At 50.9% G+C, this 21281-nt stretch overlaps 2 protein-coding genes across 8 annotated transcripts in view; one reads left to right on the top strand and one right to left on the bottom strand.

The window, feature by feature from the left end:
- The window catches only part of NRAP (nebulin related anchoring protein), a 66623-nt gene extending 47588 nt beyond the window's left edge, over positions 1 to 19035 (top strand). For all 7 annotated transcript variants that reach the window (XM_053668460.1, XM_037132854.2, XM_053668455.1 and 4 more), the window contains 12 exons: positions 49 to 153; positions 1432 to 1530; positions 3445 to 3549; positions 3870 to 3977; positions 4868 to 5179; positions 9962 to 10066; positions 10878 to 10976; positions 12227 to 12331; positions 15662 to 15769; positions 16891 to 17202; positions 17951 to 18082; positions 18661 to 19035. In XM_053668460.1, the coding sequence (XP_053524435.1) occupies positions 49 to 153; positions 1432 to 1530; positions 3445 to 3549; positions 3870 to 3977; positions 4868 to 5179; positions 9962 to 10066; positions 10878 to 10976; positions 12227 to 12331; positions 15662 to 15769; positions 16891 to 17202; positions 17951 to 18082; positions 18661 to 18765 (1695 nt within the window). In that variant the 3' untranslated portion in view covers positions 18766 to 19035. The remainder of the gene's footprint in view (positions 1 to 48; positions 154 to 1431; positions 1531 to 3444; positions 3550 to 3869; positions 3978 to 4867; positions 5180 to 9961; positions 10067 to 10877; positions 10977 to 12226; positions 12332 to 15661; positions 15770 to 16890; positions 17203 to 17950; positions 18083 to 18660) is intronic.
- The window catches only part of HABP2 (hyaluronan binding protein 2), a 33499-nt gene continuing 31226 nt past the window's right edge, over positions 19009 to 21281 (bottom strand). The window contains exon 13 of the mRNA XM_053668461.1: positions 19009 to 19514. Coding sequence (XP_053524436.1) covers positions 19359 to 19514 — 156 coding nt within the window. The 3' untranslated portion in view covers positions 19009 to 19358. The remainder of the gene's footprint in view (positions 19515 to 21281) is intronic.

Below are 21281 nucleotides of genomic sequence, written 5' to 3'. Positions count from 1 at the left end.
TCGTTCTGCGAGTTCGGCTTTTCCAACTCCCAGTGTTGTTCTCCATAGAACGTGTACCGGTCGGACCTGAACTTCATGCGAGGCGTCGCCTGTGTCATTCCAGGCACGTTAGAGATTGAAGGGAGAAAAAAGGCATCTGAACTCATCAGTGAGGTAACCGAGACTGGAGGGGGTGAGGGGTGTCAAGTGTGTTTCTCCAGCAAAGGTGGCTGCATAGCTCGCGATTTGTTTTTTCCTGTGCAAGTGAGTTACATAGAGCAGTTTTAACACTGGTGCCCGGCTGATACCCTCGTGCCTGGCCGCTCTTCTCACTGGATACTCTACTCAGATCCAATGGCGTTTAAGACAGCTTTGCAGATATCAACTCAGTTTCTGTATTAACATATAAGAATTATTCACGGACCCATAACATAAGATATATGTTTCTTGTCCTTTTGGGGACTGGCCCTGTGGTACAGTGTAAAGCGGGTGGGCTTTGGAGACCAACCAAAGGAGGCTAAAATTCCAGGCCAGTACTCATTTGCTGTGCGACTTCAAGCCAGTCACCTGCCCTCTCTGAGCCTCAGCTTTTTCATTGGTCAAATGGGGATAGTCATGCCTCTTTTGCTTAGTTTTTATGATGATTAGTGCTAATTTATGTACTGTGCTTCTCTGACTGCTTTATATGAAATAGCGGCTTTAAGGTTGGTAATAATTTCTTGGTAAAAATACAGGAGTCTAGAATTCTAAGTTCCTGGAGCCTTGCTCACCCTCGAGAGGGCTCTAGGACTTCCATTCCTGGTAGACTAAGGACAGGAGGGCATAATGGAAGGCCCTGGAAATCAGAGTGGTCAGTGGCCAGGCCTGGTGCACACTGATTATTAGGAGCTCTAAGCAAGTGGGATCCACCAAAGTTTGGACTTGACTTTGTGCTTTGCTTTTCCAGTAAAATCTCCAAACCAAGTGGTTGGTTTCTAAACCTTGTGGTGCATTCAAATCCTCCGGGGAGCTTTAAAAAAATCCAAAGCCTTGGGCCCACTGACAATTTCCTGCATCCCGATCTCCAGGGCCGGGTGCAGGTAAATGTACACGCAGTTTAAGCTGCACAGGTGTTTCTCATACGCTCTCAAAGCTGAGGAGCCCTGGATCTGCAGCAAGCAAGGAAAACTGCTGTTGCAAACTTGACTTTCAATAGCCACATTCACATTCATGGCTAAGGACTAGCTCTCCCTTTCCTGCCGTTAAGCCTCTGAGTCAGTCTGTCCTGTGCCCCTTCTCTGCTTCTTCATCCCATTGAGTTCCGAGGCCACAGGAGCAGGTGAGGGACTAGATTCTAGGTGACAGGCTAACTGCTTTTGCAAAAAGGAGGTTTTATAATAGTGTTTCAAGAGCTGGTTCTTCTGCTGGTTTTATATCTTACCGAGTCTTCTTCCTTCTCATGTGTGGATGCAGAGTAAATACCGTCAGCACCCGCAGTCCTTCAAGTACACGTCTGTGACAGACACTCCCAGCCTCCTTCACGCAAAACTCAGTAACCAGATCACGAATGAGGTAAACTCTCCTCCTGATGGCTTTGGAATGAATGGGCTTTAAAGAAAAAACTGCTCCATTGTGGAAAGTATGTGAGTGGGTTTGGGTCTGGTGGTGAAAAGCATGCACGTTTGCATGGAGGTGTAGGAGACAGGGATATCTTTATCTAGAGCCTGAATGTTGTCCAGAAGGAAAGAAGGCTCAGGTGGAAATGTGGCTAAGTCTGGCGTCTTGCCCTCAAGCGCAGTCACAGAGCAGTGAGCAGCCTCTGCACCCCCTGGGGACTTGTTAGAAATGCTGAACCTCAGGCCCCGCCCCGAACCATCCTGAATGCTCATTAGCATCTGAGAAGTACCGGTCTGTGTTCGTCCTATGGCAGCCAGTATCAGCTAAGCACTTTGATATTGTCATTCTGATGATTATTACCAGAGGGAGGGTTTGTGGTTCGCCAAGGACCGTTCTAGAGGATGTCGTTGGTCAGGCTTCTTCAACTTCCATCTCATCTTCTCAGTCATCGGTTAGTCAATTTACTATCCTTATCAGAGGGTGATGCAGAGGGGGGGATCTCATTCCCTAAAATCATCTTTCCAGTTCTATTTCTTCTTAGTGGCTCTCTGATAAGTTTGAAATAGACAGCGAGCTTGACAGAGGATTAAATGTTGCGTCCTCTTCAGTTTGTAAGATTCTCCCTCTGACTCTAACTTTAGAAGTCAGTTGAGGTTTGGCTGTTGAGACTCTTAGTTCCCATGCTCACCCCAAGTCACAAAGTAAGAAACAGCAGCGTGGGTAAGAACATCCTAAGGGCTTGTATAAGGATGTTGTCCAATTTAAATCCCAGTGAACCTTCCTTGCTTGGTTTGTGAGCTGGGTGTCAAGGGGTAACAAAGCCCCCTGCCAAGGGCTCTGGGCTCAGAGAACTCAGCAGCCACGTTCCATTTCTAACCCTGCGAACAAATGTTTTTATACTGGCTGAGGCCACTGGGGGTGGTACCGTGTGACTTCACCCCTGGGGTGGGGGTCAGGGATCCAGGGCTTGAGTGAGGAGTGCAGACTAGGGTTTGGGAACCCCCCCCCCTTACAGAGCCTAACTTTCCCAGGTCTTGTGTTGTCTGTCTGCTGAGTCCTCAAGGAAAGTGTCTACAAGGGGAAGAACCTCGTTAGTATTCCTAAATGTGTGTTTCTGCCCTCAGAAGGTTACTGAGCAAAGTATAGGGGAGAAAAAATATCTTTTTCTTTGCCCATCTTAGGTTCTGGGCTAGAGCCTGGTAACAAAAAACCAGATTTTTAACAAGAGAAAAACCTAAACGTTTATTTAATCTAAGCTTCATGTGATAGGGGAGCCTTCATAAGGAAATGAAGACCTGAAGAAATTGTTAAACCTGAGTGCTTTTCTGCTGGTCCGATTACTAGGACGAGAGTGTAAGCTAAGTGTAGGAAAGTGGGGGGAACTCAGCGAGGTCTCTTTGCTGAGGCCCCCTTTCTGGTCCTGTGTCCCTTCGTCATCAGAGATAAGGATGCTCTCCCTTCCTTGGGTATAGGGTGGGCACCCCTCATTGGAGGGTCTATGACGGCATCAGGGGGACAGTCTGAGGGAGCCCTTCAGGGTTTCTCACACCCCTTCAGCTCGAACTGTTCAATATACAAGGTGCCGTGTTTTGGGGCGACACGCCCTGAACCTTATCAAAAGCAACTTGCAGTTTCTTATGCATTCCTTTCATATCGCTTGGTGTGACTCACGGAAGGCTGCCTTCATTGAAAGAAACACCTTTTCCTGGACCAAAGGTGCACACCTGAGTCCCCAGGACTCAGCAAGTGGCCTTTTGCAGCTGTGGTCCCGATGGCCGACAAGAGAGGGGCCTCCAGCCCTGCAGAAATGCCCCGCACCCATCTTGCTTTTCTCCTTTCTTTCTTTTTCTTTTGTTTTGTTTTGCTCAGCGCCTCTATAAAGCAGCCGGGGAGGACGCGAGACACCAGTACACCATGACCCTGGGTCTGCCCGAGTTTGTCCGAGCAAAAACCAACGCGGCCAATCTGAGTGATGTAAGTCTTTCTTGTTGCTGAAGTTCAAGTCCGCTCCGAAGCCACGTATGTCTGCGATGGGATCTAATAGTGACGCTTCCGACGTTCACAGAGACTTTAAAAACCAAATGTGAACTATACCTCTTCACCAATGTGCCGCATCCATAACAGAGCCCTCTATGATGGGTGTGCTAATGAGAATTTCTGCGCCAAATAGAAAGCTTTTGCTTGTCAGAGATTGATTCTGGAACACTGTACTACAAAATGAAAGGGGTAGCCTTTGTTCGTGGATTCATGTGATTTTTTTTTTTAAAGAAAATCTACATGTGTTTCTATTGTAGGTAAAATACAAGGAGTCTTGGCATAATCTCCGAGCTCAAGGCTGCAAGCTGACAATAGACGCGCTCCCGTTCCAGGCTGCTCGGGTCTCTGGAGATATAGCCAGTGATGTGAGTTGAATGATATGACCTTCCATCTTGCCCAATTTCTGTTAACTTCATGTAAAACAATGTCTATGGCTGATTTTCCTGAATTAAAGCAAATCTATCACCGTGTGAGACAGGATGTCACCTGCAGAATATATTAGTTCTAAATGAGATTCTTTGACAGAGGGAGGGGAACAAAGCTTTTATTCAACAGAAGCTGAATTTAGGCAGAGGTATCCGCAGGAAGGAGATGACGATTTGTTTCTAATTGCAATGTCTGGGCGACTGTTCCCCCCCCAGGCTCCCCCCCCCCCAACTCCCGCCAACGTGTGAAGCGCCTGTTTTCTACCTCCACCCGGAATTAGAAGGAAAACTCACAATAGAAATTGTAACACAGCCCTAACACATCTGCTCTTGCCTCTCTGTGGCTTTACACGTTGGCGTTAGGATTTGCCAGCTGTGTTCGGCCACTCTGCCGATGGCGTCCATAGCTTTGGGACCCGAAGGTGACTTTCTCCTTCCTGCAAACAAATCACAGAAAATGTGGACTTCAAATAAACGGTTCCTGTCTTTTGGGTTTAATGTTTTGCCAAGCGGGAATGGACATAGTACACGTTTCTTTTCACCCTTTTTGATGAATTCCTCTTGGCCACAGGACACGAATGGGGAATGGGGCCCTTGCTCTGGTCCCGAGGATCTGGTTGTAATTAGAAAGGAAGGATGGAGGGATGTTTTGATTGTCCATCCCTCGGGGAGGGAGCATGCTCTCAGGCCGACCTCACTGTGGTTTCTCTTACAATCTTCACCTCCTGGCGTAAGAATGGGTGATTTTTCTGGGTCCTGCGATGAAAACATGCAGATGGAATTTCAGCAGGCCCAGTGGCGGCCCCTGACCGGCTGGCCTTCCCTTGCAGTTTCTCTACAGACACGACTTTGTGAAGGAGCGAGGGAAGCTGATTGGGCCCCGCAGCATCAGCGACGACCCCCGGCTCCAGCACTGCCGGCGGATGGGCCAGCTGCAAAGTGAGCATCAGTACAGGAGGGAGGCGGCAGGCAGCCAAGCACAGTATCACCTGCCCATGGACATGGTGCACCTGGTCCACGCCAGGAAGGCCCAGGCCCTGGCCAGCGACCATGACTACAGGACACGGTGCCACGAGTTCACAGCGCTGCCTGAGGACCTGAAGATGGCCTGGGCTAAGAAAGCTCATGCCCTGCAGAGCGAGGTGAGGGGGCCTTGTGGGTCGCACACCAGCCCCTGACCTTCCTCCCACCCAGCCCGGGTATGATTTATAATCGCTGCATCTTCCTTAGTCTTTCAGACTCACCCCACCCCCAGCAACAATTTGCTCGGTCTATGGGATCTAGGTTGGAATTATTCAATCCGCCATTCAGCAAGTATTTATTGAGCACTTACTATGTACTGTGCACTATTCTGGGTGCTGGGAATACAACAGTCAACAATGAGCCAAAAAAGAACCCCCAAATCCTGTGCTCTTGGAGCTTCCACTATGTGGGAACGAGATAAAAGTTATCAGTAAACTATGCATCGTGCCAGATGGTGACTCCTACTGTGGAGACTGACAAAGCAGGGAAGTGGGGTAGGAGGCTGTGAGTGTGTGTGTGTGTGCCTTGCACACCTGTGACTGAATATAGGGGGGTCATGAAAAAGGTGACCTTTGAGCCAAGAGCCATGGAGGTGCAGGAAAGGATGGAGCGCTCAGCAGGCAGAAGAGCAAATTCAAGGTCAAGGTCCAGAGCAGCAGTAGGCTCAGCATGTTTGAGGCCAGAGTGAGGCCCACGGGTGAGTGAGGGGGACATCACAGAGGATGGGTCTGAGGGAGAAGAGGTGCTCGGTCATTTCTGGTAGGAGCAATGGTGACACAATAGGAAAGTCACTGTCCCTGCCACTGCCACTGACTGACTGCTTGCCATTACTGTCACCCTCGCCACCGTGCTGTGAGGTAGGGACCGTTGTTAATCCTGTTTTAAAATGAGGTCGCATGGGAGATGTCAAGGCAGGACTGGCTCCAGAACCCACACTTTTTACCATTCTGTCACTGAGGGGAAGCCACACCTCCCACGGCTCAGATGCAGACACTGAAGCCCAGAAAGAGCAGGTCCCCCTGAACGAGGACACGCAGCAGGCTGGTGGAGGCAGCAGGCCTGCCTGGGGCCACGGTGCAGGGTTCTGGAGTCGGCTCCCACGGAGTCAGTCCCGCTCCCCCTGCAGGCCTCGGGTCCCCAGCTGGGGTACGGTAGTGACGGTGCCCTGGTTGTGGTGGGCACTTAGGGGCCTTGCGCACATGGGCCCTCTGGGCTCTGTGGCATCTCGGGAGGAGAGCGCTGTCATTTTAGAGCATAGCCCGTGGGACTGTGGTCACGATAACCCTCGTCGTCCATACTGGGCTGGGTAAGTTTTTGTTGTGGGGGCCTATCCTGGCCTCTGTCTACTGCATACCAATAGTCCTCCCTCTCCCCCAGTGGGACAATCAAAAACATCTTAAAATATTGCCCAATGTACTCACTATACCTGGAGAACAAAGTTGTACCTGATTGCCAGTCCAGTTCTCAGGGGAGAGCTGGTCTATATGAAGCACACAACAGGGCGCCTGGTCCATACAAACACACCAATAAGTATTAGCTGTTTTGGTTGCATTCTCTACGCCAAGCCCCCCAGTGCTGGTTGCCCTCAGGCAGGGACTCTTCTTAGTTTAGCTGTGGCACAGGCTGAGTGTTCTAAACCCAGAGTCGATGGTTAATTACGATGCAGTGATTGAGTGAAGATGATCTAGTTATTACTACAATTTTCTGGAATAACTACAGGGTTGCACCACTCACCATCGAGTTGAGTGTGGAGCGGGGGAGTTTTTCGAGCCCCCACAGGGCCTGTAGCTCCTGAAGCATAGCTCAAGTCCCACTCCGAAGGGCCTTCCACATGCTAGAAGGCCCCCCTGTGGTCCCCAAGAATAGCTCCTGGAACACTGGGGTGCTCTGCGGCTCATTCTGGGGGGAGGGAGGGTAGGACAGACTCCTGAGGACGATGTGAAGGCCACCTGGGCGAGCTGTGGGGGGGCCGAGCCGGATCTGAGGGTGTGCACTGGGAGCCCAGCTTTGTCACTGACTGGCTGTGTGTCCTTGAGCAGTCCCTTTGCTTCCTAGGCCCCCAACTCTCCATCAGGAATGCAGAGACTTTCAACTTGGGCCATAGCCTCCGATTTCAGGCTTCAGTGGTAAAGTTGTTTAAAATGGCAGCATCAACATAATGTCAGATTTTAATTTTACTAGAGAAGAAACCTCAAGCTATCATTTATATCACTGTTATTTATGAAAAGAAAGGGTATTTTAACAGTAAAAAGGTAGGAAAAAAACAGTCTAAAATGAAGAACCCATCCTGAGAAATGCTCACTGGTAATCTTAGACTGACATTTTATAAACCAGGGTATGCGTTAAAATCTGAGAATTTATGCCCTAATTTTTAAATCACTTGCTGTGCTTTGTGCATTGTGTTTTAAAGTTCCAGTGTGTTAATTCGGGGTCCAGATTCTAAGATGCTATGGACAGAGGACTCCACAATGTAGGGAACACTTACTCAGGGCCAGGCATTTACTTTGTACTGACTCTCTCATTCAATATCTGGGGAGGTACCAGCATTATTTCCATTTTTAAAAATGCAGCAACTAAGGCACCTGTAGTCTTCAGTAACTTGCCCAAGGTCAAAAGCTGGCAGGGAAATGACTTGCTCAAGACCATTCTTCGAATAAAAGGCAAAGTGGGGCACTTGTCTCCTAACTCCGGGTTCAGTGCTCTCTGGCTCCCCCAGGTGGCTGGATTAGGAAACCCAGATGCTCTAGGTCCTGAGGGTTCCCTTAAGGGCTCCCGATGTGGCATGCCCAGAGGACAGCAGCTGGTGGCTCCTCTGAGACTCTGAACAACCTCCTGAATGCCAAAATGGCCATGTAGATGGAAATAAGAACACCTCCTTTGCAAGATGGTGTGTGAACAGAGCAAGACGAGTCTAAAGCAATACACACCTTATGCAAGGTAGTGATTATAATGATTCTTATTAACATGATAAATGTACCCTTCTCCTGGCCACCTCCTGGGCGCAGTGGTTAATGTGCCCTTGTTAGAAATCAGGGGCCGAAACACACAGCTGGTGCATTTGCAACACAGTGCTCCGAAATGGGGGTGCTGGGGTCCCCTAGGTACGAATCTGCAGGTGGCTTCCAGGCTTTACTATGTGCAAGGAAAAGTCTCAAGGCTGCCCCTTGGGGATGCCAGATTCAGCGGGGCAGCTTGAGTAGCTCTCCTATGATCTTAGAATCCCTTCTCCGAAACCATCTCTGGGTAGCTGCTCCTTCTCGACTCCCCTCCCCCCTCCTCCCTCCCCCCTCCCCCTCTTTTATCGTGAAGTCTAGGGCAGGCGTGTTGTTTTCAGGGTCTGTGCGAATAGTTAAAGCTGGGCTGGGAGCTGAAATATTAATAGACCATCCATTTATGAGAGAGTCTGGGGCGCAGTCAGATCTTTGGGGAACCCGCATCTTGCTTTCTGACTTACCTGTGATTGTACTGTTCAGCTCAACAAAAGGCGAGTTGAAAGAGCGCTCCCTACTTCATCTCGCTTCTGAAAGGAGCAAGGCCTGGCTGTGAAGAGGCCCTGTAGGATTATTCTCCCTAACTTAGAAATTTATCCAATTTTCTCTGTTCTTTATCAGAGTGGAAGGCAAAAGCTTTGCCGGTGTAGACTGAAAGATCGCCATCTGAAAAGCAATCTCACTGACATGGGGTTTTGAAACCTGCTCCCGAACCCGAGTGATGTCTCTGGCACCAGTTGGAGAGCAGAGTCGAATTTGCACGGGGGCCTTAACCAGCAGATAGTAGATCAGAAACGGACCGTCTTTGAGGCCAGCTGAGAGGAGCGCTGTGAATCCTGAAATGAAAGAGAACTAAAAAGGCGGAAAGGCTGATTTCTGGAGTGATATTTTGCGTTACAGCGGAGCTTATATCTAAATGAGAGAAATGCTATCAACTTCGTTTAGATCCAAAATTTAGATTTCCTTAGAGAGTCTTTTTCCATCTTTAAAATTGCCTAATTTTCATAAAGAGAAGAAGAAAAGCCAGCGTGTGACTGTCTCATCATAGGGCAATGCTGGGCAGATCCAGGAACAGTAGAAAAATTTTAGGTTTTTGGAGACCCCTAAACAGACCCATTGTCTTAAAGCACCACTTTTTTTCTCCCAGGAATGGTGCTGTAGTGTTAATCATCTGAGCCCTTAAACTGAAAAAGCCAGAAAGGGAAAAAGCTTACCTTATTTTTGCAATATAAGCAGATCATGAATACCAGTGGGAGGAGGGGTAAACTGAGGCACAGAAAGATTGAAGCGGCGTCCACATCATTGGCCGCCTGCCTCTTAGTTGGTTCCCGTTTTTAGTGTCCTGCTGTCATGGCTCCCTCCACTCCCCACAAAACTACCACAAGGGAAAAATAATCTTGCGTATAGAGTGGCTTTTGTCCCTGAATGCTCTCAGAGTGGCTGTCATGACCTTCAGCCATCGCAGAGAGAAACTGAGTCACATGTCGGTAAAGTGATTTGGTCCAAGCCACAGCGGGTTTGATCCGGAGCTCAAAGCATTTTTATCAACTGCAGAGTAAAGGGTTTCAGTCTAGGCAGTTGGTCAATGGTATGGCTGCAAAGTGAACCAGGATCACAGGGGCCGGTGCTTGGGCCGGAGCACGTCTTGGCTCTTTCTTTGAGGGGTCATTTGCGTGGGTCGTTACCGTCTGCTTCCAGCTCTGCCCATTCACTGGTGGGCTCTGGCTGCATCTTACGTGGAATCCGCTATTTAATTCCTGGCAGAGTGTGCAAATTCAAACAACTTGACTTAAGGACATGCAAAATGCGCTCTGAATGAAGATGTCGAAAGGCCGAGATGGAGCATTTTGACACGGGCCCCAGCAGGCTTAGCCACTTCCCTGATGAAAGCTGATGCCTTTCTCTCCACAGGTGCGCTACAAGTCAGACCTGATGGGCATGAAGGGCGCAGGATGGCTGGCACTGAGCTCCCCACAGCTAGAGAGTGCAAAGAAGGCTGGAGAGCTCATCAGCGAGGTACCGTCACCTTGACTGTCCCCTGACTGCAGCCCCGCCTTAATTCCCTTTTGAAGAGGGTACCCACTCATGGGATGGAGGTCCCAAGAAGGCCCCCTGGCCACTGGATCCCCAGTGTTCTTCCAGGGCCATTTGCAACCAAATCCCAAAATGGCCCAAGCTTTCTCTCCAAATGGATTCTTTCCTGGGGAGTTATAGGCATGTTCCACAGTGGGCAGTAAGGGATGGAAGATGCATGAGAAGGTTCTCCATAGATACGTGGTGAACAGCTGTGACCTGGACCAGCCGCCTGTGTTCACGGGGTGGGGCACAGAGTCTGCCACTCCCCTGCCAAGTTTTCTCAGAGTGTCCGGTGTCCAGGGGCTCTTCAATTACAGATGGCGTTAAAAGTTGCACAGGGCTAGTTCCATTAACTGAGCTCCACCGTTTGGATGGCAGGGGATTCTCCCCCTAGAGTCCCCACCTGGATGACACTGCCTTCTCCAGCTTCTTAAGGACAGGACTCGCTTGGACAGGGTCCCCGCAGAACTGCGTGGATGCTGAACGTTGCCCTTTACCGAATTCCTTGTGATGGGCTCTGGTATTTTGAAGCCTCCGTTTTGGGGGGAGTATAAATACCTGAAAAATATCGCTTGTCACAGAAGCCGCCTGGGTCTCTTCTGTGTTCTTGTTGCATGCACACCAAGAAGAGAGACTTGTTTTCCAATGATGTCATTGGCATATTTGGGACTGATTAGGTGGGGTGAAGCTGCATCTAGAAGAATGCACGATGTTCGATCCTTACGCGGGGGTCTTTGCCTTCCTCTTACAGACCAAATACCGCAAAAAACCAGACAGCATCAAGTTCACGCCAGTGGTGGACTCCCCAGACCTGGTTCATGCCAAGAACAGCTATGTGCACTGCAGTGAGGTGGGTGTGCTCTCCTCACGCATCCGTGGCGCACAGTAGGGGGCAGTGAACCTCACGGGTCAGTGCTGAGCCACGCGGGCTCCTGATAGGACAGATGTGAGTGGCGACCTTCTGTCTACTGCCTGGATGACCTTGGACCAGTAACTTAATCTTCTCTATCCTCAGTCACTTTATTAGAAAGGAGAGTAAAGATGGCAACCAGTTCATGAGAGGAAGTGAATTAAATAAGTAACAGTACGTGAAGCTTTTCACAGGTATCTGGAACATAGTAGGTCTTCAGTAAATGTCCCTTATGGTTCGATTCATAATCATAACAATAATTATACTAAGTATTATTGATGACCCCTTATTGGGTACTAGATCAGATACATCTTAATTGTTGATAGATGATAATGGAATTATAAGCGTAACATAACCCAGTTAGCCAAGAAAAGAACGGCTATATGAAAAGCTCCTTTCTGCTTTACTCTCTGTATGAGTTAGCCCCATTTCCTCTCTCCTATATTTATTTCAAAGACTAGGAAGCTAAATATTATTTCCCTGAAATTGTCAAAGGTTCCGAGTCTGGTCACACGTGCCATGCCCGCACACCAGCCAGATGCCCTGCCGTTCCCATCACAGCCCAGATAAAATTTGGGAAAGGTCCAGAATATTACAGATTAAATGTCCCTCTCGACAAATAGATGAGACTCCCCTGCTTCTTAAAGTTGTTTGCAATTCTTACACCACCGCTCTAAAAATAGCAGCTGAGATAAAGATTGAGTCTCAAAATTGTGTCTTTCTGGGACCCAGATAACTATGAAAACTTTAATTTTCTGAACACATGTTGGAAGTATTTTTGTAATAAAAAGACCAGTAGCTACTGTGTCTACTTATTAATGTTGAATAACACAGGCCCCGGGGCACCGTATTGTTAGTAAAACGCTTGAACACCGTGCAGCTGCAAAACCTCTCCTGAGTGCCCCCAACCCCGTACAGCTGGTGAAGCACACAGGTGCGGCCCGCCAGGATGTGGGTTGGCGGCCTGTTTGGAGCAGATCTTAATGCATCTTTTAAGCAGGGTCTCTCAAAGCAGCTACCTGACCACACGGGGCCCCTATCACTGGGTGGTTTCCGAGGGGTCCTCTCCACGTGTAAGCTTCTATGCCCACCGTGGGCATGCGAGTGGGAGGGGCGGGAGAGGAGACCCACGTGCTCCTCACCTGCGTGTTCAGCACGAGAAGTTCTACATGGACTTGTCTTACCTGCAGCGCCTGTACAGGTCAGGAGACGCGGAATCCCTGCACAGATACACCCTGGTCCCCGACCACCCCGACTTCACCAGAGCCCGCCTCAATGCCCTGCACCTGAGTGACGTGAGTGAGCTGGCCATTCACGGGGGGGCGGGCTGTGCCTCTTTTGGTCCCACTGTTTGTGCCCAAAGTGGGTTTTATTTGTTAAAAACAAAAGTCCTGGGAAGGGGGACTTGGGACAGAAAGAACACTGGACTGGGAGTGGGACAAACTGCCTGTGGGACTTGGCATCACTTTCCCTGATGGACTTGAGTCTCCTCAACTGTAAAATGGGGATGAGGCTGAGCTACTACGCCTGTGGCTCTTCCCAGTCCTCACACTCTGGTTCTGGACATGGGGGCAAAAGCCTCCATTGTGTGCTGGGTTTCAGCCTGGTAACCCGGCCCAGGCAGGTGCACACACCTGCTGCGTTTGTTTCCTGGACACCCCTCCTGGGCCACTCAGAGGGTGGTGATGTTGGGCAAACAGTGTCTCACCCCGCAGTTCGGAAAGTGCTGCCATCGTGCCCAGTGGGTCCACATAGAATTCACTCCTTTGTGTGTGGGGCTGTGGCCTCCAACATCCAGGTCCCCGAGGACGTGCGCCATCTGCGTGCGTAACCAAGATGCTGTTTCCTGAGCCGGGCTTGCTGTTAGCAGGGGTTGGAGGCCCCTGGCTGTAATAGAATAGGCGGCCGCTCGGCCAGCACAGCTATGATCCTGGGATAACAGGTAGCGAGGCGGCAGAATCAAAAGATGCTGTCAGATCAGAATAACACAGGCTGAGAGTGTCGGCCTGGGGCTGCGCCGGGCCTCCCAGAGCCGGCCATTCTTCCCTCCCTGGCCTGGCCATTGTGTCCTGGGGCTCCGTGCAGATGAGCAGCTGCGACCGTTCACCCCAGAGGCAGCTGCTTCCCAGGGGTTGGCAAGAGGCGCCTTCTAGTTAGCGTGTATATTAGTTTGTTGCATTTGTAAAGCCCTGTGGGATCCCACGCACTGAATGCAATGGTGCTTTGTAAATATGAGTTATTATGACCATTTGAGGCTTTTGAGGGATGCTTGAGGGATAATTTTAGAACGGCAGCTTTGGCGGGCTGACCTCCATCTGGGGAAGCGGGACCTCCCCCTCAGCAGAGCTCCAACCAAACATCCGTCTCATTAATGCTTCAAGGATGGGGGAGACCAGGCCTCTGTGTGAGGAGCTCGAGGAGGCTCACATAGCCCGGGAAACTGGGATAAGACTGCCGGTCTGTGTGGGGCCCAGTTTAAGGAGGACAGCCGCCCCGGCTGGAGACAGAAGCATCTCTCCTCTCACGAGGGACGCCAGCCAGTCTGCAGAGTCCCGGAGCTGAAATTAGCCACCGGGGCCTGCGGACGTGGAGAACTCTCGCACCTCTTTTGAAAGCGCACTTCTTTGGGGGCGTGTAGAATGCGCACAATTGGATCAAGTGCTCTGAGCGGAGGATGTGGAGGGAAAGTGACCTTCCTGGGCAAAGAAAGCCATTGAGATGTGTAAGGCAGCCGAAATAACTAAAAATCAAATGACTCTAATGTGTGAGGATGAGGACAAAACTGTGCCCACTGTGATAAAGAAGAGGAACGCCCAGGGTTCCAAATCAAAGAGCCTCCGGAATCTAAAGACTCCCAGTGGCAAGGCAAAAACCTCCACAGAATAAAAAACTCAGGGAGAAGCAATGACCATCAGGCAAAGAGCAGAGAGGACGAAGTGACCCGGGGAAAGGGAGCCGGTGCCTTGGGGAGAACCCTGGGCTGGGTTGCACTCTCGAGTTGACCCTCAGTCACAGAGACTCAGAAGCCGGGGTGCATGGGACACTGAAGTGGGCTCATGTTGGGGACGGACACTGTAAAGTTTGCTGTCATTGCCTCGCCCAGGGTCTGGTGTGGACCAGGCTCTTATAAGGGAGGTGCTGACTGTCCCCTCCCCAGGAAATGATAAGTGTTTTGACTCTGTTTGCTACTCTGAAATTTGTGGGACCCCCCCCAAACAGGAAGCACAGTGCTAAAGAGGATGGTGGGTCTGTCAGTCTCTGAATGCCCCTTCCCTTTTACATGGCTCCCAGTCCCATATGCTAAAACTCAGTGGTGACCCCGGAAATCTAATCATTTGGGCCCTGTTGGAGATCCTCCAATTAGGTGATTGCCCTGGTGATTATCTGTGACCCTTGAACACGGTAGGCAGTTGGCTCCTGGTTTGTGGCGTTAGATCTTGGAGTTGGAGGCTAAGATGCAGGGGAAGATGGACAGCAGGACACGGAAATGATGAGATCCATCACGCTTGGCCCAAGCTCTCAGTGGTCCCCTCTAATTCCAGGCCCAGTTGTAGGGTGGGTGAGGTTTTTATCTTTTTATCTGCCACTGCTCCTTTGCTCAATCCCCCCACCCAATCCCCTGCAGAACAGAGCCCCAACCTTGACCTCAATTTCCAAGTGACAAAAGTGAGGTTCTGAAGGGCGCCCTGACATGCTGTGGCTCACAGAATGAGCGGGCAACTGGCACACGCTGGGGCTGTCGCTGTATCAAACGCTGGTGATGGGCCTCTCCTGCTGCTTCCCTTCTCTGGGGCTGAACAAAGGACAGATCCTCCACTGGGAGCTCTGGGTGACTCCTTTCACAGAGCCATTGCCTTATCTTGAAAAAAAAATATTAGCTACATGGAGGCATGGGAGATTTTGATGCCTCCGTCGGTGATGCAGGTCTACCTGATGACTAAGGTGATATGATTCCAGACTCCCAGTGGGTGTGTGAGAACAACTTGAAAAAGGGGAAATGAAAGAGGAAGATGTGAAATCCATGGGTTGGGAACTCGGTCAGGTTCTTGACAATCAACTTAATTCAGGTGAAGTTTCTTTCCTTACTCAGTGCAGGCACCGAAGGTGCAGGTGGGATGCAGCATGCTTCCTAGTGATGGGGGGACACAGCATCAAAGGCAGCCAAGGGGCCCTAGCAAGTCAGTGGAGCTAATGAACACATGGGTACCAGGTCCCAAGGAATAGCCCTTTCAGCATGTTAGAAGAAGCTGAGCCCTTGAACGTCCAGTTCTGGAGTCTAGAAGTTGCAAACCTGAAGCCCTGAAAGTGAATGGCAGCACAGCAGGGAGGGGGGTAGGGGCTTCATCCAACCAGATGTGGCCAATGGGCCAGACCCACAGACCCCATGACCCACAAGAGCAGGGCCTGGCGGTCAGGTTGCGCTTAGACCTGAAGCCCTTGGTGGCCAGCCCCATCAGTCCCAGATCTGGGGAGGATCCAGGATGGGGGTGGGGCCATGGGCTCTGCCACTCTGGGCACCCACAAGGCAAGGGTTTGTGTTTTGAAACTGTGCCTGCTGAGGACCAAAGATATGGCAGACATGGTGTTACTCCCTGCTTACGCTTTTCTTTGTTTTCCCTGTCTAGAAAGTCTACAGAAACTCTTGGGAACAGACCCGGGCTGGTGGCTATGACTTCCGGTTGGATGCCATCCCGTTCCAGACTGCACGGGCGTCCAGGGAGATCGCCAGTGATGTAAGACCTCATGTCTCTCTGTCTCCCTCTATTGCCTACAGGTTTTATCTCGGTTTCTCTGGTCCTGTCGAAAGGCAAACCATCAGGAACCAAAACCGAATGAGGATTTCAAAGGAAAGAAAAAATAGGCCTTGTTTTCTAGAAGTCAGTTAACATGTGATGGATTTGTCTATTTGTGGGAAAGGGACGTGCAGTGTGATGGGGTAGAAAGAGACTAGGCTTTTCCCTTTGACTGACGTGAGTTTAGATCCTGGCTCGATCACTTAAGAATTGGCTCCGCGGTCTCAGGCAAGTTGCTTAGATTCTCTGAACTCAAACTTCTGCATCTGGATCTGACACTCGTCTCCGAGGGTGGATGTAGAAATGGAAACAGGATGGTTTAGCGGGTCATGCCCGGAGCAGGCATTCAAACCGCCGCAGCTGTTGCCATGGACGATGAAGGCCTCCCGACTTGTTGCTGGTCCACGAGGAGACACATACAGAAATCAAGAGCAAGCATTTAGAAAGACTTTCAGCAGTTAGACATGTGACATTTGTGCCTGTGACCTGTGGACTCATCTCGCCTGAGCAGGGGGGAGGCCAGTTAGGGTGTTTTCAAATGCAGGTGGTACCGCTTACACAGCAGTTGCACACGGTAGGACTACATATTGGGCTTTGATGGATTGGATATTAAAAAGCCAACCAGAATGGGTGTGGTCGTTCACTGTAGATGGTTTGAGGAGCACTGGCCTGGGTCCCTGAAAGCCGGAAAGAACCAGAGGAAGAGCAGCTGCTGAGAGAATGCGCGTATTTCTTTTCCTGTTGGACTATGGATTACAGTAGCAATAATGCCAGGAGCCACCTCTCAGTGCCGGACATGATGCTAATGCCCTAGTCATGGAATCTGCTCAGTATCCCTTGGGGTGTAGGCTCATTCTCCCATTTTACCACATGGGGAAACAGGCTCAGACAGGCTCAGTAACTGGCCCAAATCACACAGCTGGGAGGTAGCAGAGGGAGATGCAGGTGGTAGGTCTAATTGAATCCAAAGCAGTACCCTTAACCCACTGCAGACTTCCTGCTGAGGATCCTGCAGGGGAGGGGTGGGTACCCAGACCCATCTCTGCTCTTCTGACCTGCAGTTCCGGTACAAAGAGGCCTTCCTGCGGGACCGGGGCCTGCAGATTGGGTACCGCAGCATCAGTGACGACCCCAGGATGAGGCATGTCCTCAGCGTCGGCAGACTCCAGAGTGACAACGAGTACAAAAAGGACTTTGCTAAGAGTCGGTCCCAGTTCCACAGCCGCCCAGACCAGCCCGGCTTTCTCCAGGCCAAGAGGAGCCAGCAGCTGGCCAGCGACGTGTGCTATAGGCAGCCCCTGCCCCAGCCCACCTGCGACCCGGAGCAGCTGGGCCTGAAGCATGCGCAGAAGGCCCACCAGCTGCAGAGTGATGTGAGCTGCCCCCACCTGCCTGGCCAAGGCACTTTCTTTGGTGCCTCTTCCAGGGAGATGGCTCTGACCTCATGTTCATGTTGCCTCTGGGAGGAGCCAGACTGAGATAGAGCCCAGGGCACCTAATACGTTAGTTCCTAAAGAAATAGTGACAATTACTGCTGTTTATCCAATCCTTATTGTGGCCCAGGCTGTGGCCAAATTCTTTCCAAGCATTGTGCCATCTGGTCCTCAGAATGACCCCGTATCACCCCATTTCACAGATGAGGAAACTGAGGCTCAGAGGAGTTACATAAGTTACTCGAGATCCCATGGCCTATAAGTGGCAGCCCTGGGACAGGAACATCGTTCAGTCTGATGTGAGAGCCCAAGCTCTTGATTGCTATGCCAGACTGTTGTCAAGGGGCCTTAGCAGTTACCCAACCCAGCCCTGGCCTTTCCTCTCTGGGAGGAAATCGAAGCCTGCAGCAGGGAAGTGACTGCTCTAAGGCTCCAGAGCACGTTAAGGTGGGAGCTCGAACTTGAACCAGGTCTCCCCATCCACTGCCCCCACTGCCACTCCTATCACTTGAAGGGAAAGATGCCAGGGAAAGTGACAGGCTGGCCAGGCCTACAGCGCACTGGGTCGGGTCTCAGTCAACAACTCATGATTCCTCTCGTGGCTGCTTTTAATCCTCTCTGTGCTGTGGCCAAACACTTCCAAACCCGATGACATAGTCCTCTTCCTTCCCCCTTTGTTTTCACCAAGGTCAAGTACAAATCAGACTTGAACCTGACCAGAGGTATTGGCTGGACTCCTCCTGGCTCCTACAAAGTGGAAATGGCTCGGCGGGCTGCAGAACTGGCCAATGCGAGGGGCCTGGGCCTCCAGGCGGCTTATGTAAGTAGCAGGGTGCAAACCCACCCTAGTCTGCAAGACCATGGGGAAAGGCAAGTTCGCTGTTTCTCTTCAAACTTTATTTTTGGCCAAAGGCCAGCTGGCTCTAAAGAAGTGTGGAATGCATCTTGAGCAAGGTGCCTAATTTCACGGGTCTGAGATGACCAGGTGGCTGACACCTGGGTTAAATGTCCTGCAGGGTTTTCTCTGAAGTCACAGCCATTAGTCTGGCGGAGAAGAACCTGCCAGGGCTACATCAATCCTGGGCCACGGCAGCCCAGGCTGGGCTGCCTGCTTGCTCATTACATTCACAGAAAAGGTCAGGGACTTGCTGGCTATAACAGTCTGGGTTTTGAACCCTACTTTGTTCAGAAGAAAGACACCACATCTGAAGGGGAGATTGGCTTTGCTTCTTCCTCATTCTTGCCTTGAGGATCCTTTTTCTAGAAGAGGTGGTGGCGGGGAAGAGGGAGGGGTGGGTAAACGTTTTAAATGCTCCCAGGGTATCTTAGACAGCTTACCCTGTGGGAGCAGGTTGGAAGCTTCATTTTGACTGAAGGAGGTACGTTTGATTTCTGCAGAGAGGGGCAGAGGTTATGGAGACTGGAGATAATCAGAGGGGGGACGTGAACCCAGATGCCACCGAGATCCTGCACGTCAAGAGGAGGAAGGCACTGCTTCTGTGAGCAAGCGGTGTCCACCCAGGCGTCTCAGGAGAGACGCTGGAGGGGACATGTGCACACCAGAGACACGCCCAGGTGGCTTCAGCTTGGGGGAGCTGTGAACACACCAGCCCGTGCTCCGATCTGCCTTTGCTGAAATAACAACTCTGTGAAAGCAAGCGGCGAATGCTGTATTTTTTTGGTCCCCTCTCTGATACCTGGAAGCAGAAGGCTGGGTCTGTTGTGGACCTCAAGTGTCTGGGGTGAGGAATAAAGATGCCAAAGTGACTCCAACCGATGCTGAGTGTTCTGAAATCCTGCATTTACAAAGGTCCAAGGTGGAGGCAGTCAGTGAACAATGGTTTTCCAGAAGGTACCATTGTTCAAAAGGAAGCAAACAATATGTATTTCAGATCGATTCTGCCAGTTCTTGGGTGACTGGGGAGGGAGCCTGATGAAATGGTGGAGGTGCTGGTCCGGGACACCCCAGGCTGGCAGCAGCTCTCTGCTTCAAGCGTGGAGCCCTTGCTGTGTGGCATCCTGGGAGCTCCAAGGGGTGTTCATTGCTGCCCGCGAGTCCTCGCCTTGTCTGAGGTTCTGGAGACACCTTAGAAACTTTACTGCCTTTGGATGGTGGCTTTGATCCAATTCACGAATTTGGTAACTTGCGTGTAGACCCCTGGCTTCTTCCCACATTCCTGGCCCCAGCTGACTATCCCATAGACGTAGTAGGTCCCATCCTTCTCACAGGTCAGAGGGCCTCCAGAGTCACCCTAAGGGGAAAAGATCAACTTTGTGAGTCAGAATCCACTAGGAGACACGCCACTTCCTAGGAGGGTGTGCCAGTGGGTGATGGGCTGGGCTGCTCTGGGAAGCCAAAACGAGACTCTTCCTGTGATTCATGAGAGTCAAGTCTTTGAAGGGAGAGAAGCAAACACCAGCCCAGGCCCCTGAGTCAGCAAGGGCTTGGCAGAGGGGCCCCAGGGCCGGGGCCACAGTCACGGCCACAGCATTACATCCAGGCTCAGTCTGACTATTGGTATCTCAGGCATCACGACTGGGAGTCTCAGGGGCCCTTGACTTGTTCAGCAGAGACCTAGGGGGGCCAGTGTCCAGTTTGCATAGAGCCCTTCCATGATTCAAGGGCACACACACAAACACATGGTGGGGCGGGCGAGGCTCAGAACCAGCATGACTTAGAGGTCACTGTGGCTTACAGGGTTAGATCTCCTGGGTTGCAAATCAGGCCTACCATCTGCTAGCCAGCTGGGCCTCAGCTTCTCACACTGTGAACTGTGGATAGCAACAGAACACTCTCCTACCCCCGGGGTTCTTGGGAGGATTCACGTTCGTAAAGCACATAGGACAGTGGCTGGTTTATATGCAACCTCCAGTCAAAGTGGTGAGGAAGATGATGGCACTCAACCACATGTTGCAGCTGATCGGATTTTTTGGTGAGGTATCTCTTTGCATCTTAGCCATGGCCTTATGATCTTATGGATGCATTGATTCCACCTGATAGCGCAGGCGCCTGAGATTGGAGAATTATTTCCGTGTGATGGGCTGAATGTTTTTGTTGCTCCCAAATTGTTACGCTGAAGCCTAATCCCCAGTGTGATGGGATCAGGAGGCATTTAGGAGGTGATTAGGTCCTGAGGGTGGAGCATGGGATTCGCACCCTTGTTAAAGGGACCCTGGGGAGCTAGCTCTTTCCCCAACCACATGAGGATACAACGAGAAGTTGGCCATCTGCAACCAGGCAGAGGGTTGGACCCGACCATGCCAGCCCCCTGATCTCAGACTCCCAGCCTCCAGAACGGTGAGAGACACATTTCTGTGGTCTAAGTCCCCCAGTCTACAGTCTTTTGTTGTAGCATTCTGAGCTTAGTCATTTGGTGACTGATAAAGGTCACAAAGTAAAAGTCAGAACCAGGTTTTACATCCACAACTGTCCATTTCCAAAGCCTGCAAGTGAAGCCCTTGCAAATTTCTAGGGAATCAAAAAAGCTGCTTTCTTCCTCATCTTCCGGAGGCTTAGGGCAAATTGCACCCATCTGCTCATGTCCCTCTTTGAGTAGGTGGATACTGATGGCCCCTTGGGAAGGGACAGAAGGTTATAGTAGAGCTGCAACCGTGATTATCCATCCCAAAGTTGGCTCAAGTCCAGCAGGTAATTGTTGGATCCCTTTGTAGGGAGAAGTTAGAACTTGAACGTGGCTGTGCTGGGGTTTTCAGGTGGGTGGTGTATGAGAACAATAACCAGGATTTTCTAAACTGGGGCATTTCTAGAAGTCTGGGAAGGGCATTTTCTGTGTGATGTGACCTCTCCAGCGAGAGGGACTGTGGGAAGTGGGCTTTGACTTGGGGCAGAGGCTTGAGGTCACTTTGGCATCATTAACAGAGCCACCACTCTGTCCCCCTCCAGCAGCCTCTGGGTCACCACAGACCTGAGCAGCTTGGGCTTCCAGAAAGTCCTAGACTGTGGGGGTTGAAGGGCAGGGCCTCAGTTCGCTGTGGGCACAGAGGGGCTGCTCAGAGAG

Source organism: Artibeus jamaicensis, unplaced genomic scaffold, assembly GCF_021234435.1.
Source record: "Artibeus jamaicensis isolate MK-2021 breed Jamaican fruit bat unplaced genomic scaffold, CSHL_Jam_final contig_490, whole genome shotgun sequence".
Taxonomy (NCBI): Eukaryota; Metazoa; Chordata; class Mammalia; order Chiroptera; family Phyllostomidae; genus Artibeus; species Artibeus jamaicensis.
Note: the sequence above shows the minus strand (reverse complement) of the source record. Positions and strands in the feature narration are given on the sequence as shown.